Source organism: Cydia pomonella, chromosome 7 (assembly GCF_033807575.1).
Source record: "Cydia pomonella isolate Wapato2018A chromosome 7, ilCydPomo1, whole genome shotgun sequence".
Lineage (NCBI taxonomy): Eukaryota > Metazoa > Arthropoda > Insecta > Lepidoptera > Tortricidae > Cydia > Cydia pomonella.
Genome location: NC_084709.1, coordinates 13,889,496 through 13,908,510, shown reverse-complemented (window position 1 = coordinate 13,908,510; position 19,015 = coordinate 13,889,496). Strand labels below are relative to the sequence as shown.

The following is a 19,015-nucleotide window of genomic DNA, read 5'->3' as shown; positions in this document are numbered from 1 at the left end:
TGGGCAACAAAACAACCAGCTTTACAGTGTCTAACACCATACTATATTCTCTAGAAGATGAACGGCTATGTATAGAGTGATGTATGTATGTTAACCCCTTTGTTATTGCTAAACTACCTTCACGATTTGTTAATAGTATTTATTGAGTTATTAACATCATTATAACGTTCGATAAAATTGATGGGCAACAAAACAACCAGCTTTACAGTGTCTAACACCATACTATATTCTCTAGAAGATGAACGGCTATGTATAGAGTGATCACATTGTACGATCGTGTTAAAGACCGGTTGGGCCGCCGTAACGAGCGTTTCGTATACAATAGACCTCTTAGCGTCATGTGGACGGACGTCAATCGCGGTAGACGTGGACGTCGCTCTGCTGGTGTGCGACGGCCTTTATTATGCTCCAACACTAACTATGTACCTACATATAATATCTTAGATTGCTCTAGACCAACCGATCTTATCGATATCAAATCAAATATAAGTATATTATTATTATAAAGCCCTTTTTATTTCCAATCAGCTCCTTTTCTTTTAGCCTGCATTTATTTAAGTTATTTTTATATACATTACAGTTTATAACTTTTTATTATACTTTCTATTTGTTATTTATATATTTTGTTTTATTAACTATTTCTAGTTATTCGGAACCCCTTCTTGGGTATAGGCCTCCTCCAGCTTATGCCAGGCCTCTCTGTCCATTACACTCTTTCTCTATTCCTCTCTTACTATCGCTTTTATATCATCTGTCCACCTTTTCCTAGGACGTGCTCTTTTCCTCTTTCCCGTTGGTCCTTCCCATCACGTTGTCTCTAAATGTCCGTCTTTTGTCCGCGTGATGTGCAATATGTCCTGCCCATTGCCATTTCTATTTTAGAGCATAGTGTAAGGCATCTATAATTTTTGTTTTTCTTCTTTCTTCTTTATCACCTATATGCTGTTTTCGACTTCGTTTATTAATGTAATATTTATTTATTTATTTAAACTTTATTGCACAATATAACAAATAAAGTACAAATGGCGAACTTAATGCCTAAAGGCATTAATATGCACTAATATGTAGGTATGCATTGAATAAAGTCCGTAACAGTAAAAAGTAACAGTTGAAAGTCATTATTCTATAAACAGCGGCAATTGAATAGAAACTTTAAATATATCACTCTCTCCAAGTGTAGGCGGTTTGTACCACATTAGTTTCGATGGAACTACCTAAACAGCACAGCAGCGCAATAAATTATGCCCAGTTCTATTAAACTTCCATCGAGCGACAAACGATTATAAAAGCAATCATATACGAGACTCTGTTACATCAACTATGATAACAAAAAACACGGCGAGTCAGTTCGATTCGTATGAAAATAAAACATATCCAGGGGACTGACGTGCGTCCGCCGTCACTTAGCCGCGCTGGAATGATGTGACAGGCCTTGCCGAAACGAATTCCTTTTTATATTTAAAAAATTAAAAATAGAACAAAAAATAACCAACTTTCTGTATCTGTTCCATTGTGTTCACGTTTTGGAAAAATTTAAATGACCGAATGCTGGCCACTTTTTTGGGAATCGGAATCTCGAATTCGGCGTTTAAATACATACAGTTTCGCGGTTTAGCGCCATGTTTTTTCCATTTTCTGCACATTTCGGCGCGCCGAATGCGACGCGACGGCAGATTTTGTGCGATTAAAGCCCGGGAGGTCGATAGGAGTAAGTTGTTAATGTTAACAATCTAAATCTTTCGTAAAACACCTTCTGCGCGAGCTTTTTGTCGGCCGTGTGAAGTATTAAAGCCAATTGTTTGGCAATTACCTCCTAGCTAGCCGGTTTCAACTGCGATCTGTTATCCTTTGAATCGTCGACTCACTTGGTATTTATGAAATAGTATTACGTTTTTACTGTATCGGTTTCATATTGATCATATGGTTTTTTGCCATGGTCGGCATTTGAGAAGCCGAAGGGAATCGATTGAAGATATTTAGAGCGGCAATATGAATGTATTTATTCAGGGCTCAGGGCGGCCTCCGCCTAACAATGCTACGCTTGTCTCTGCCGCCACTTCGTGCAGGGCTGCCTCCACTGTATTACAATATGACATAAAATACATTTCTTATGTATTTTCAAGTACACTTTTCCTGAGGCAAACTCGTAAATCACGTTAGACTTCCATTTCTTTTAATTTAGGTTATATTCTAAATGTAGTGTCTTAAAGCAATATCAAAGAATTTGACTGGACTGTTGTTTATTTTTGAGATGATTTCATACATAACTTGTAAAAAATATATGAAAATGTGCGACAACCCTGCAAACTACTGCCGTGAATCAGGGCTGACACTGCGGCCCGGTGGTCCGCGCGTCACAGCACGCGCGTGCGCTGCGCCCGTTCGCATGTATTTCAGCCCTGCCAATTTACATACTATGAGTCGCTAAAAACAATGCCACAGCAAATGTAAGATTTTAAATATGAGATGATGATTTTCATGATGTGATTCAAATATTACCTAGAATTGAAAATCCTCGATATTAATTTACTTTCAAAAACCGTGAATGGTAGTTAGTCTCTAAAACAATGTGGAAAATCAAATTAAATTTCATCCACATTAGTTAGGACATACAGCTTTTTCCTAACTCTAATTATCCGCAGTATAACTACAATAAAGGTTTACGATTGGGAACGTATTGTATTTTATTGAATTTGTTAAAAGTATAATACGTCTCGCTGTACGGCAACGGAGCGTTTTGCTCGTTTTGCGCGGTTTGCCATTGTGTTTACCGCTTTAACCATTGTTCGAGGGCCAAATAAATTGGGACGACGTTCTACACGGTGACAGGTATATTTGACTCGTCGATTTTGGTCGATAATTAATCCGGATTGTTAAATGAGGGCCCACCCTTGTTTACTAACGTACCGACTGCCTCTTAGTAATTGCAAATTAGCACTATATTATTTTTTGTAATTAAACACGGTAGTACTAGGTGATGTAATTAAATACGTGGGTAATACTGAAAGTTTGTGGAATGAGCCATTTAGAGGTCACGCAACGAAAATGTTTTTTTGTTGAAATTATAACTTATTGTCTATTTTCAGATACAATTTGTTCCATGATGATTTGTATTTTAGGAATGCTGTTTGAAAATGTCAGGGATTTTTTTAAGATTAAAAAAAAAGGTTCCAGGAACTTTTAGTATGACCTAAGTACGTGTAGTCCGATCGTGAGTAAATAACAATAAGTCAATCATAATTATGTTTTAATTAATTCAGATGTATTCCGTGGTTCACACGGTCCTACGTAGTTGCTACGGACAGACTCGACTGGCTATATATGCACGCAAATAACACGACACCCCGTCTATTAAGCTCAACATAAAAGGTATGAAAGAAATTAGTGAATTAAATGAAAGCTAATGACTTTGCTCATTAATTGAAATGAGGCAGTTATTTGTCGGACACACGTCGCAAAAACCTTTATAATGCAGTGAACTAGTGCAAAAAAGGTATTGACTTTTCATGTTGAATGTCATTTCACGGTCACTTAGGGCTGGCAGAGGTTGCCTGTAATTAATTAGCTGGTTATATCGCTCCTCCTCTTATATATTAACGTTTTTGCCCAGAATTTACGCCGAGTAAGTAAAATTGTAGGTGTTTATTTAATTTATGGACTTCTTAAGTTAAATCTAAATTCCTTTTAGATTGGTGTTAAAATGATTTTAACTTGTTTGTAAATTCACTTGTTTTTTTGACGCTGTTTACTTTATGGTTTTTAGTTCGTACCGCCTGTACTCGCTCTAATTATTTTTTACTGAGTTTTTTCAAGCATAGGTATAGTCATTTTAAATTTTACGGTCGTAATCATAGTAAACCACAGATGCATGACATAATGTATGCAGACAGGAAAGATAATCCGTTCGTTACGGATTATGTACATAATTATCTACTAATTATTCATAAAATCGCTATTCGTCCATTCCGTAATAAATATTTTATAATGTTTATAATAACCAGTCAGTATTCATTAAACATTAAAAGTCAGTCAGTCAGTTAGTACTATAGATATAATCACAATTTGATTAGATTTGACATAATTTAAACTGTCAATATGCCAGCCGAAGACAACTGACCATTAATTGAATATCGTGTTAGTTTTGGTCGATTTTATTGGCTGTTTTATGGTATTTGCTGCATTCTAGCAACCGTTGCCGACCAAAATGCCATCCACCTTAGGCGACCCGAGCACCTGTCCTATTCTAAACCACGTCCGACCCAAGCAATGTTAGCTGCCATTAGTGAACCTATAAATGTCACTAGCCAGTAACAAACTTTTTGAGATTGGCATGAAATTATAATGGGCGCCGGTCTTGTTTAATATACTCGCAGTAATCGTAGTAGTATATAGAATAATATAGAATATAATAGTATATTTATTTCAAGAATTTGGCATTACAAGAGGAGCAGTACATTGATCCCCACACTAGGCTCAGCCTGTAACGTAGGAATCTCAGAGAAGTATCGAAATATATATATATACTCTGGAACAGCGACCTTGACAGTAGAAAGGAGACACATCAAAAAAAAAAAAATTAGGAGAAGAGTTGATTTCCCATATAAAATTTGAATTTCGAGCCTTTTTCTACTGACAATGTGGGTGTGCGTCAGTATACCTATATAGACATTAGGTATGCGATTCAAGAGTAAAATGTAGTTAAATTGTAGTTACTAGAGTAAGCTAACCAAATTGATTTATGTTCATTTTAAAATCGATTCCTGCCAAAAAATGTCGAATTATAAATTCAATGTCGCTCATATGATTAACGATGATACAAATGACGGAACTTGAAGGGTTAATAAAAGGTGATGAAATGATTCATATCCCATCAAAATAAGTAGATATTATGTATTTAACTTACTCAAACCGTAAGATTAATACATATGTATGAGAAAATATTTAGGTTATCATGGTTTAAAACATGAAAGTCTACCTCGTAAAGTTTTCTCGTGCCAAAAGGTCAATAAGGAATTGTAATAACGTTGTCCGACTAATCTAGTATTTCAACAGTTTGCTAACGACATAATACCTGTTTAATATAAACATTATCTTGAAGTAATGTTAATATTATTACCTTTTGTGTATGCACATACTTAGTTATTCAATACATTTATTCTTATTCTTATTATTAAGGTTAATAATTATTTTAAAGCTTATTGTAAAGTAGGTTAAATAATATTTGACTAATACAATAGATAATGTTGGGTGCTGTCCCATGACGCAAAACTAAAATAACTTATACTTGTTAATTAATTTATTTTATTTTATTTTATTCGGAAAACCAACAGCTTAAGTAAACTAAAACTAGGTTAACATAAATATGTATGCGAGAAGCCAATTACAGGTTTCCACAGACAGGATACAAAGGTAGGCACATTACAGACAAGAACAAAATTAAAGACATCACAAACGCCAAAACATGCTATGAGAAAAGAATTAAGTATTTTTTTTCTTATTTAAATTAAAATTAAAAATTAAACCAATGCTAACATTATATTTCACCTACTTACCAGCAACGTCCTAAACCTTCTCTAGACGCGTCTAGTATGCGTAGTCAACCTTTTCGGCGCATTCTAACATCCATGTTCTTTTACAGTCTTTAAAGCATTAAATGATAATTTATCTTAAATAAATAGATAATAAACGTCGGCATGATGAAGGGAACTAGAGGAGCATGAGGAGCTGTCAAGTCGGCTAGCGGTCCGACTACTGTCCGACAGTACAGCGGGGTGCGTGACCTTTGGTAGCCTATGAAAAAAATAATACAAGTATTTCGCTAAGTAATTTCTATTCTAACTGTCGGTGTTCTTTGACGTGACGCCACTTGGAATACGTTAGGTTATACTGGGCTTATCTTTTGTTTTTGCTACTTATGCTTTTTGTTAACCTATACCTGTATGATTATTTGATGTGTATTTTTCGACTGAGATATCTCATTTCAATTATTTTAGCCGGTGTTTACATTTAATTAACTGTTTGTCAGTGTTGGTGCATTATGTCTGTGTTCTTTATTCCACATTTAATTAAAAACAACATACCTAAAGAATAGCAAATCAAATAAAATACGTATCACACAATGATAAATAAACTACTTATACCTAAAAACGGACGGTACCTTTATGACAACCCACGCACCCGGCTTGACGTGACATGATAGTTTAATGCTTGTCTATGCTCCGAGCAGACAGCTCGGCTCTACCGCGAGCTTCTACATGAGTGTGTTCACATTCCACGAAGAGGTTCCCAGAAGTCTCATTAAGCGGACGTGCCACCAACCTCATATTACCCTGCGCAATTAATTTGCAAGAACGAGAACCCCGTTTAATGATCTTGTCTCACCCTTCATCGACGCTTATCATTTCTCGTTAAAAAAATGATCCAATTAAACGGACTCGCGAAGCTTCAATAAGTTACCGAAAGCGAGTTAAAAATCTCGCGCACACCCATTGTAATAACGCATGCGCTCTCAATATTAAATTTTAACAAGGTATTAATTAAAAAAACTAAAGCGAAATATCTTTAAATTTTCTCAGGGCGCGCACGGCCCCCTCGCGTTATTTTATTTTTAATTCATTTTATTCGGCGTTGGCCGAGCTCGCCGGTACGCCCACCGGTGATTTAAAATTTTGATTTATTGACGCGCGCAACCAGCGCGGGAGAGCTGCGCGGAGCGTGCGTACAGTAATTATAAATATGACGCGGTGCTAAACTGACCCGCGACCCGCGCCTGCGGGGTCACCGCGTTACCACTATCGGCGCATTCGCAATTTCGCACTCCTGCGTACGACCAATAATTCTAACGACTGCATGTTTCATTATTTTGTCGGCTCTAAGTATGTATGAACAGCCGTGAGAAAGGAAGCAAGTGTACCTAAACATCAGATATAATTATAATGTTTAGTTACGGGGCAAGATAGAGCAAAACCAGTGAAAAGATTTTATAAGCCATAGAAAACATTACTTAATTACTCGTACAAATTTATTCAATGCTTAGTATTCCTTGTTTCTGCGGGCAAAGATTTCCGCCTTTTTAGCGAAAATTCTAGGGGGTGAAACGCCTATATGTAACAGTGCGATCGTCGTTACCGCTGAATAGTACATATTTTAATTAGAAGAATTTAAGTTCAAAGAATGACAAATTCTAACTTTCCTTGTAAATATATATTTTCCAACATTGTAAAGGTGTAGTAACCTGCACAAAACACTCTGCCGTGCAAATTGCTGTCGACTGCACTTAGTTCTACCTACTTAATAAGGAATGTCCAATATGCTCGATATAGTGTCCTCCTACAAAGTAGGTAACCGATTTATGGTTAGCAGAGGCACCTAATTTATGGATTAACGACTAATTGAAAACGGCTCCAAGTAATTTCAATAATTGTAGTATTAACGAATATCTCCAGCAAGTTAAGTGTATCAGCAGCTGCCGTATTTACGACTTCCCCGGCGCGGGCGCAGCTTTACTATGGGACCATTCACTTGCACTGTTTTATGCACCTGTTGTTTGTGATTAATTGGTTAGGCGTTCGTGGTCGCGGTGTCATAATAATAGTACCATAGTCTAGACGTCCAGGCATTAAGTCTAGAAGATAATTAAAAGTCTAAATAAATTTTCAGAAACCTTTATTTTAACATCACTACTTGTATTATTGAATATCGATTGCTTGGAACTTGGTAGCTAACCCTTGCCAGTCTTAAGAGGATAGGGGACGGACGTATATTGACATATAGAAAATATTTTTATAAACGCTAACAATCTCTGTAATTTAGTTATGTCATTTGACAATCAGCATATTCTGTCCTCGAAATATTTTGCTTGCTTAAGATTTATAATGCTTATGATGTAACGTATCGGCTATTTTTTCGCTACAGGCAGCTAATTCATAATATGACTACATGTAAAAAATATAAAATAACGTCATGCTAGGAAACATATTCCGGATATTCGTGAATTCCAATTACCATCCCAACGAGCCCGGTATCCATGCTTAAATTATATAATAAGCACCACATAAGTACCTCGTGACACCGAGAGACATATTCAGATATTTATAAAAGTGTAATTTGCAATTTTATTTTAACGTCAATGCGTCCTTTGTTATAATCAATAGTGTAATCAATGTGAGTGCAAACGTGCCACTGAGATTCTAATGAAATTAGTATTATATTTTAAATATCTGAATTTGCTTCTGGCATGGTATGCCTGACTACGGCGACGCCACCGAGCGGGGGCTCTAAATTATCAACAAAATTTTTCAACTTGGTGATAAACCACAGTCTAGTATAATTGGACCTCTAATCGGAAGCTAGAGTTTGTAACTTATACTGGTTTATAGCAACGACGTGGTCAGTATATGTGGAGAATAACAACCCCGTAGCCGTGTTGCCATTCAATGCAAATTCACACGTTATAAGAAGCGATTCGAGACAGAATTACCAACGTTTAGTCGCCCTCGGGTCATAATTTTAAGTTACTTTATAATTTTACCGAACTCACGCCTCGTTTGTGTTATTTAGGGGCCCTTTTCCGTAAATTGTAGGAACAAAGCGGAGTACCTACCAAGCACCTGTCGGGGAAAAAACTTGAGACAACACACGAAATAAAGTTGCGCTCGGGGCGGCGGTGGGTGAGGTTACAACCCTTATGTTGTAGCCTGTTGTTTATTTATGCAATAGAAACCTTTTATGCGTGCGTTAATCACGGATTTTATTGTCAACCTGTGTCTTAACTAAAATGCAACCTATAATAAACCTTGTTTATTGACTGCAGCGCGTTGGTGTCTTTTGTTGACATACGTGTCGTGTTATTCTTAGATAGGTAATGTTTTATATATGTCTTGGCCGCATCAAAGATTTTGATAATTTCATTAAAAAAAAAAACCATTTTTGAATTTATCACTTCATGATACGGTTAGGTTTGACTTTTCATGATATGATTTCCACATCATAAAATGATCAATTCTAAGATTTGATCACCTCATGTTTACTCTGTATCCGTTCCAGGTAGTAAATAAAATCACGTCACATATGCAACGTCTAAGTTGTTCAGATACTTAGACATACAGTATAAAGTAGGTACTAATAATTACACGGCAAAAATAAAACATGATTTAATAGGATGGTAATAAGAAGGATGCTCATCGGAAAAATGCATGAATATGTAGTTTAACTAGAATACTAGCTACTTAAGGATCTCGATGCGATGATGCATGCGCGCGCGGTTTCATCGATCAGCGTCTGTGCAGCCTAGCGCTCCAATTATCTGCATGTCAAAGATATACAATACTAGCTCGGTTATTTTACGGGAATTTAGTCTACTTCATTAGCGTGACCGTATTTTTTTTTCGTTTCTTAAGATATTTTGATAAATAAATGAAAACTCCAATATACATATATTTAGGGATGCGGTCAGGTATGAAATGGCCGAAATTTTTGTAGAAAACCAAGCTAAATTAAGTTAGAAGATTTTGAGTCATATAACAAAATTATATTATATCCCGGTCGATATATGAAGGTTCCATACATGTATCGACTTATAAACAGTTTTTGTTAAGGTAGGATATCGAATGTATATAAACCGTCTGTAAATCAGAAACTAAAAGTATTGGTCTGTAAGTACATATTTCCTTTATAAAAAAACATAAAATAGATACTTTCGTAAACTATGAAAAATAATTGGCAATCAGTCGTGCTCATAACCTGTTTCATACTGAAAGTTTCTAATAGTAAAAAACTGCATAAATAACCTAACTGTTAATTATAATAAATACTTATTTGAATATAAACTTAATTTATGATGCATTTTAGTTCTGAATAACTAATAACAATCACCGCTTGAGTTATTCCACGATTTCTACGTTAGTTTGCTCACACAGTACTAAAACAAACAGTACTTGGCTCGTCAGCACAAGCATGCAAATCTGTAAACTGTCAAATGACGCTACTAAATTGTTATAAATATGCAGAATGGAAGCGTTAGTAGCCTAGCGGTAAAAGTGTGCGACTTTCAATCCGGAGGTTGCGGGTTCCAAAGTTTTTCGGAACGTATGAACGATATATCATTTGATATTTACCAGCCACTTTTCGGTGAAGAAAAACATCATAAGGAAACCGGACTAATCAGGCCTAGTTTCCCCTCTGGGTTAGAAGGTAAAAAGATAGTCGCTTTCATAAAAAGTAGTGTCTGTGCCAATTTTTGGGATTATTTGCCAAACGGACCCCAGACTCTCATTAGCCGTGGCAATTAGCTGGGACAAACGCTATGAAGAAGAAGAAGATTGGATTAAATAGTAAAATGTGGATGTGTAAAAATACTAAAATTTTTATCGAAGTCTGAAAAAAAATAAAATATCTCCATGGGGAACTGCACCCCAAAATTAGCATTGATGTAACATGCCACTAAAACCACGCTGAGGAGTAGAAACATCTCATTTGAGTTAGATGAAGTCAACGTACTAATAAAGATATTTTAACTGTGTTGCTTCGTATCGCGACACGATACCAGTGGCTCCATCCATCAACGTCCCGGCGAACTAATTACTATGTAGTCGCATTATTGATTTTTTATTGCATTTATGAATCGGCTTTTATCTACCAGTGACAATAGAATAGTGAAGTGCCCTTAATGGCTTGAGAGTTTTTACAAGCTTTTATTTTACCTATGGAACTTGGATTGATACTGTGAAACCTGGTTAATTGGGACCTGGATAAATGGGAAACCTGTAAAATTGTATGGCTGGTCCCGGTCCCTTGACAACAAAAGGCCTCTATATTTGCAATTTTGGAACCTTGTTAAATGCAATTCTGATTTTACATTTTTATTGACTTGACCTCTGTAATTGAAATGTGTAGCATCCATAATTGAAATTATGTTGTGATATCGCTTCTTAACAGTGGCACAACTCAAAATGAAATGCTATTGCATTTAATACTCTATAATTTACTGATAAGGTTTAAAATCGAATGACATTTCATTTAGTTTTGTGCCACTGTTCATAATAAGCAACGATATGTAATTTTATTTTTGTTAGGTATTAATAATGTGATTGAGTTAGTCCGATTATGGAGTTCGAAGGTTAGATACAGTTTTAACCTCTAGCATCCTACGGTCCTAATACTAATACAAACTCCTCCAATGAAATGTATATCATTATGAAATGCAACAAAGTTGCTTTTTTCTAGTTTGTTCCAATTTAAACAATTGATGTGGATAGAATTCATTTTTAGTATAAGGTGGCCAGTTATTAAAAAGTGGCCAGTAATTGACGATTTACCCTACCATTGATTGAAATTGGACTATTAAATTCCGCTAGGTGGGCCGCTATTAGAGGTTTAAACCGCTCGTAGGAATTATTTAGGTTCACATTCAATACTCTCTCCAACGGCACTAAAACGAAATTTTATAAATGTTTTCGTTTAGATACCTACCTGTTTTAACAGCAGTAAACTAAAAAATGACTATCGCATGTCCTTGAAGATGTCAATGACCTGTCGCAACCATGCGTTCAAAAAACATTCTAAATTCAAACATTTCCCGAATTCCTTCGGAGTTTAGGTCGGTTCATGAATTACTCGTCGGCGTGACGTCGGCGTGTTGATTACGAGCCGAATGTACGTCGATGGTAATCTCGTACGAGCGGCTGGCGGTTTGATGTGTCAATCGCGCCGTCGATCGGTATCGCCCGATAGCTCCTATTGGGCAACCGCCACGCTTTGTTATCCTAACGGATTTATAAAATTCGACGGCCCATGAACCGAAATCGAACGGACAATACCGACTTTCTTATTTCTGTCAGAGTTGACGTTTCATGATTCGATGTCCAATTCGCAATCGAACTAGTTGCGGTAGATTTTTAAGTTTTATTATCATAAAAAGCGAGGTCCGAAATCGCCACTTACTTTTTAGCTGCTCGAAATTCCGATGCCAAAAAGGTTGATCTTATTTCTTTGATACGGTACGCAAGCGGGGACGACAACCGCACACAAATAAATCGTTAAATGAATTTCCCAACATGGCTTCCGCGCGGAGGGGCGGTGCATCTTCCGTGGAAACTGAAAAATTACGAGCATCTCTTTTGTTTTTTATGATCGCCCTAACATTACACCGGTCGGTGATAAAGTCGATCGTCGATCGACAAAAACCGATGCAGGCATTTTAGATGTTTTGTTTTTAATAAACGAGACTCAGTTTATGTCAGCTGTGGCTTTAATATGTTTTTATTCTGAACATATGTATCCTGCCTTTTGGTTAGTAAAAAAAAAACTAAGTTTGTATAAGAATTTACAAAGGAATCAACTGATACCACTACGATTTAGTCGACCCTTGCTCTATTCTAAGAGCCTCCCGCAATAACTAACCCCTTTATACCTAAACGACACACATACACCACAACACCACTACATCGCTGTTTTCCTGAAACAAGTGTGGTGTGAGTGAACACGATGAAAATCTTTATTTTCACGCTCTATCTCTCTTTATCTAATCGCTCTGGCCAGATAAGGACGGAGTGCCGGAAAAACTGGTGCGGGGCGAGGGGTAAAGGCTACATCGATTCCGCGCTTTCACTGCTAGGGGCCGTGTAAACCTTTAAAAACAGCGCGTTTGCTGTGCGATTGTCATCTCTAAACTTAAACGAGTAAGAGGCAAATTTGGATGGGGAAATCGCTTTGGTAAATGGATTGCCTCCCCCTTGGGGGTTCTCGTAGTGGGATCTAGATGGCGTAGATAATGCTGATAGTCGCCGCGGTGTGCGTGGCGACGTGAATGTCGCGTGGCTGTGTGCGTGACGGCAGGGCTCTGTGTTCCCAGCTATACGTCTAAAATCGTTCTTCTAGCTATGTAGTAGCATAGAGAGATGCTTCCGGGTAGGTTAAATTTTGCTTGTGTTTGCGAATATATGAGGGGATGTCGGTAGCCATCCCTTTTTGCAATATAATTTTATGTTTAGGTGTAGATAGGTATAGATTAGGGAAGACGGAGGCTGTGATTTGATTAGATTAGGAGGTGTTTGCCGAGGGCCGGGGGAGATAAGGCTGATTGGATCACGGGAGGGCCGGCTTTATGGAAATATGTTTTTAATGTGGGTGTTTTATTGAATTAGTCGAATTTGTATTAAGTGACGCGTGATAATCTGCTTGTGTTCGGCGCTGATAAAGTTTGTAAATAAATTATTATGCGTGAAGTACACTTTACTAAATGTTGTTAGGTTCTTGGAGAGGGGCTGAAGCATATGTTGATATTGATTTTGCCTAACTGACTTTATTTGTGTTACTATTAAATATGTGTTGGGTTTAAAAAAATGATATTAAATCAACACATACCATGTTGACCTAATTATGTCATTCGGCGACATCAATAAGTTGTTTTTCGAAAACTCCTTTGTACCTGACAATGACAACCATTTATCTGATTCCCGTCCATTCCAGAGGCACGTAAACTGTCCACTTTATAGGGTCGTGTGTCTATTATAATCCCTACATCGGTCCTCAGGAACAAAGACCTGTTTTTGTTCCTGTCATCTAACAAAGCAGCCCCTTGATATTGTCGCCGCGCCTCTTTTGAGTTTACACAACACTGAAAATTAGAGTACCGATGTCACAATATGCACTGAATTTATCTGTTTATTTGAATTAGATCTCTGCCGGTATGTTTTGTAGTTGATATGTTTTTTACGTCTGCGCGACATCGATCCTAGGATGTTGTTGACAGTGAAACGGGTTTAACAATTAATAGCCCTCTTCGGCAGCAGGACAAGTGCGCTCATACTCGGCATTCCTTATCAAGATACCCGCGAGGATTTCGGGCCGAATACGACGCTTGCGCACCGAGCCTCCAATAATGAAATGACCCAAATAAAAAATAATCTCGGTCATAAAATTTACGAGTTTTCCAGCCATTTCAGCGTTTGAGGAGAGAAAGTAATTCACTCATAAAATTACGAGTAAACAGCCGTTTTTCCACGGAAATAAAACCGCCCCTCGCGCCGGTTGACTCCTGTAATCGGCTTAGTACCCTCTCTGATTTACTGGGCTCTCCCGGGTCGGATGATGCACGCTCCCGTTATAACTTGATGAGAAACCTTATCTCCAGATTATAAAATCGGTTTCGGGTAATTGAGTCATAAAATCTAGACCTAATTTCTACATTATCTGATTCATTGCGAATAAAACGAAAATTATTTTAACCTCCCCAACCAACTGGACCATGTTGGTAAAGTTTACAGTGACTTCGATAGAATCCACTCGATTAACTCTCATAGTGGAGAAAAATTGACAGTGGTCGGATCGGCTAATATGGAGACCTCTAATCTTATTCCGACACAAAGGAGCTGCCATGACGCGGCGAATATTAACGCGAACCATTTAATATTTCGATATTCCAATATGAAGCTATTTCGTCTGTGTCTACGATAGGTACTTCGTTTAATATTTTTTTGTTTATGTATTACCTACTAGGAATTGATACTAATTTTAATTAATTATTAGCATTGACAAGGGTAGCACTCACTGATAAACTAAAATTTAAGTTCTTTTTATACATTACATAGTGTTATTTACAGTACAACAGGGCTAAGATGGTCGGCTTTTTATCATTTGTCACCATGCCTGTCACGTTCTAACAAGTATGTAAGTGCGAAAGTGACGGGCATAGTGACAAGCGATAAGAATGGAACCATGCTGCCATAGCTGCACAAGATATGTATATGTTGTAATTCATAATAGTTTGAAAAAAAGATTGCCTTAAGAGGGAAGAATAGCTTTTCAAATCTAACGAAATAACGGTAATTTTTCTAAGAAATTCCATTTCGGGAGAAAACGGTATTCTTCCACTAACTAAATCTTAACAAATCACTTTGATTTTGATGATATAGATCGCTTTAGCATAATATATTTTAGGTTTATAGGATTCACTTTTGTGAAAAAAAAAAATGTTTTGAAATAAAAAAAAAGGAAACATAACATAATAAAAAATCACGGACAATGGAAAATATTTAGACGAAAAACGTTTTCTCTTTTTATATTGACGATCACTGGTATATACTTCCTTCTTAAATACGAAGCATCTTACGGTAGGTATTGAAGTTAATAGTGAGTGATCTATGGTTCGGCAGTACAGTACATGCCTCTACATACAGTGCAAGCCGCGGTGTCTTGAATAGTTCCCGTGATGCTTTACGACCTCAATGCTTTTTGTTCGATAAAATGACATGACAAATTAATGGATTTATTATGAGTTGGATTGAGCTCGTTTTATTTTCGTGTCCGTTTGGGACGAATGCATTTTTAATTGAGTGAGGCACTTTTGTGGACTGTATAAAACGGCCACCGCATGCCGTGGTGGCGTGGATATTTTTTATTTGATTGACGGGTAGTAATGGGCAGGTGTAAGAGTCGGCGATAGCTACCTCGCTTTTTAGAATCGATGTTGGACTGTTCACTTTTTGTCGGTCGCGTCGTTTTGCGACTCGATTCTGTCATGTTTTATGCTGATTGTTTTAACCAACATTAATGGGGTACTAAATTTGCGTGTGTCAGTTTACATATTTTCTGTAATGGAACGTTTGCTCCAATAAATCCTGTCTAGAAACGCGGGTGTCGTGTGGTAATAAAATTACTGAGTAGTCAGCGGCTGCAGCCGGTGGACTGTGTTTAAGAGTAAATTATGACCAGTGCGGTGTTTTTACCTAGTTAATAAAGCCTACTAGTTTGTTAAGAGTTTACTTTAGAAAGTGATATAAAGCTGTAGTGCTTCTCGACTACATATTTTTACGTTTGATTTTCATTTTTCTATATTGATAGTTGATAGTATTATGACACACATATTGCTTATGTTAGTGATACATATGTACTTTTTACTAACTACATTCCTTTTGCTATTGACAGTTATATCTAAGGGTCGCTACAGACGGACTGCAACCCAACTGCAACTTGTATGGGAACGCCGACGTTGCAGTTGGCGTGCAGTCGCTGTGCAGTTCCCATACAAATTGCAGTCGGGTTGCAGTCCGTCTGTACCGGCTCTAAGAGGTGAGACGAGACGTAATAGAAATAGTTAATACAGGCAGTGGCATATATGAAACGAAACAGTGATATAAGACAATTAGACCCTATCTATAGCTTTTATTATTAGAGTTGGTGTAACATGTGTCTTCTTCGAACACTATTTACCTAAATATTGACATGTTTATCTTAATTAGTGAACACAATCAAATCAAAGTGCTCATATTTTCATCTTGTGCAATAAAAAGCCAGGGTGCATAGCCAAGATGCCGATCGTTCTCTCTCTATCACTCTTCCATATTGGTGCGGCAGATACATTGGCGTTTCATTCGCTAAGTAAGCGATTGGCATTTTGGCTAAGTACCCAGGTACCTACCCTATCCTATTCGCTTAATCTCGTGGACTCAGAGTAACTTAGAGTAGGGTCACTAGAACAATGTCGTATGCATAATTAATTAATTAATTATTATACCGCAGTTTGACTTCTGACTCTTGGATTTGATGTTCCTAGGCTTCAAGTAGCTCGATGTTGCCAGGCTGAAACGTTGTCCTCCTACCAGCCCCTTGAAATTCCCTATTACAATATACTTACATTCGGCATGGAAAAAATCACATTTTTTTTCATATATCGGACTTATGATTCTAGGTCTAAGCGTAATTGCACTAGGTACTTAATTAATTTTGGTATCACAGATATAGTTGTAATAAGTACATTGTGCAACGAGGGGAGTAAGTGATTTTGGACACGAGGGTGGTAATACCCGATAGCCACAGGCTGGAGGGAATTAAAGACCCGAGTTTGCAATATTCTTAACTCCGAAGTTACACACAATGTTTTTTATGACACTTGCGAAAAAAAAAACTAAATTTTAAGCGAAATAATTCTTAAATACGGTGACATACCTATATCAAACATTCGTACGCCATTTTGTAATTTCTTGGCAGGTGAGGCATTGAAGGCACAGACCTATTCGGCATTCAGCTACGATTGAAAATTATGTAAAAATATTTGAACGGCTGTTAAATTAATCAAATTAAATAATTTTAAACATAAACAAAAATATTAAATTATAAACGTCAGTAATTTAAAAGTAAAACTAATTTATGCAACTTGGTTTATATGAATAGGTGACATAATAAAAAAAAAGCTATAACTCCCTAGGGAGTTACAGATTTTTTCACAATCCATAACTCCCCCAGGAACAAAATAGGCCTTTGTCCTTCAGCACACCTGCATGAAATAAGATCATTTTCGAGCAAGTGTTATGAAAAGGTAATTAAAGTACCTACGATTGGTTAGTCCTTACATTATAAAGCATGTATTGACTACCACTCTAGCTTTTCGATGAAGGAAAACATCGCGAGGAATACATACATATTTTTCTTTATTTATTTTATTGATAAAAATGTTTGCATGACATTACAGTTAAACCAATGCGTCACCAAACTTAGACTAACATTATATCCGTGAAGAAATTCAAAGGTGTATGTGAAGTCTCCAACCCGCCAGCGTGGTGATAATAGCCCAAGCCCTCTCGCACATGAGAGAGCCTGTGCCTATTAATGGGATGTATATAGGCAGTTTTTTTATGTACAAAAACCAAGCATTATTTGTATGCCCTGGTCTAAGTAGGTTCCTTGTTGTTTCAGTCGCTACAGAGCGCGGCGCGGCGCGCGGGCACTTCCTGCGCCAACTGCAAGACCACTACCACGACGCTGTGGCGCCGCAACCAGAACGGTGAGCCCGTGTGCAACGCCTGCGGCCTCTACTACAAGCTGCATAATGTGAGTACCTACAACAATACAATACTCTCCGATTAAAAACATACACGAGATTACGTACCTAATAACTGATTTTACGTACACACATCAACAACAATCTGAGACAACAAACAACAACAAACAATCTGAGTTGTCCATGTTAGTAGAGTGCGATCGTTTAAAGACAAGACAAGGCAAAGAAAATAGGAAGGCTAGACTATAAAAAGAAAATACGCAACCTACAGAAGAACATTCCTTCGTTGATGTTGATCAAACAATCACGAACGGCCTGATTCGAACTATAATATACCTACTTCAAAAATTAGCTCTATCATATATGTCAGTGACATGTCCAATCCATATCGAATCTAGAGCTAATTTTTGACGGTTATTAATGTTCGTATCAGGCCGTTAGTGTGCAGAAGATATCAAATTTTATTTACTAATTAGATATATACGTACCTACCTGAACTTGCTATAGGGAGTTAGGGGTGTGCAAATTAGATAGGTTATCTACAGCAAGTTCAGATAGGTACCAATATATCTAATTAGTATGGAGAATTTGAAATCTTCTGCACACTAACGGCCTGATTCGAACTTTAATAAACGTCAAAAATTAGCTCTAAACGTAAAAATGTGTTTCCTAAAGTGGTTAGTGGTTTCAAAATAGTTTTGTGTGCTACTCAACCTATCATTTTTTTAAACCCTAATCATACGTGTACCTAATGACATAACACGTTTTCATTATAACTCTACCTTTAATTAAGTACCTTATTAAACATTATTAAGTATAATTGTTTTATACTAATTAGGTATCCATTCATTACCATTAATGACGCGGTCACAAATTTATATTTTATTATATTTTTTCACCTGTGCAAAACAGTTCAACACGTTCATAATATTTTATCATTTTGTTAGTTTTACTTCAAGAGTTCATTCGTGCAGCATTTCTTCGAGTTTATTATGTATAAGCACTAAAACAGCAAGTCTCGTAAAAGTACTGGGCTGGTATGGTCGATTTGAACAATGATTTTGTTTGATTTATTTTTATCATTATTATAGTAAACACCCCTATAATGGAACAGGCACCAGTAATAGAATGGTATTGACAAATCCTGTAAAAGAAGTATTTACCATCAGTTTTTAATCGCTGGCAACATTTTATAATAAACAAGAGCCAAAGAGCTGTATAAGTTTAATTTTTCATTGA

At 36.9% G+C, this 19,015-nt stretch overlaps 1 protein-coding gene across 6 annotated transcripts in view; it reads left to right on the top strand.

The window, feature by feature from the left end:
- Positions 1 to 19,015, top strand: part of LOC133519882 (GATA-binding factor C) — a 104,566-nt gene that overhangs the window by 62,678 nt on the left and 22,873 nt on the right. For all 6 annotated transcript variants that reach the window (XM_061854062.1, XM_061854064.1, XM_061854063.1 and 3 more), the window contains one exon: positions 17,692 to 17,826. In XM_061854062.1, coding sequence (XP_061710046.1) covers positions 17,692 to 17,826 — 135 coding nt within the window. The remainder of the gene's footprint in view (positions 1 to 17,691; positions 17,827 to 19,015) is intronic.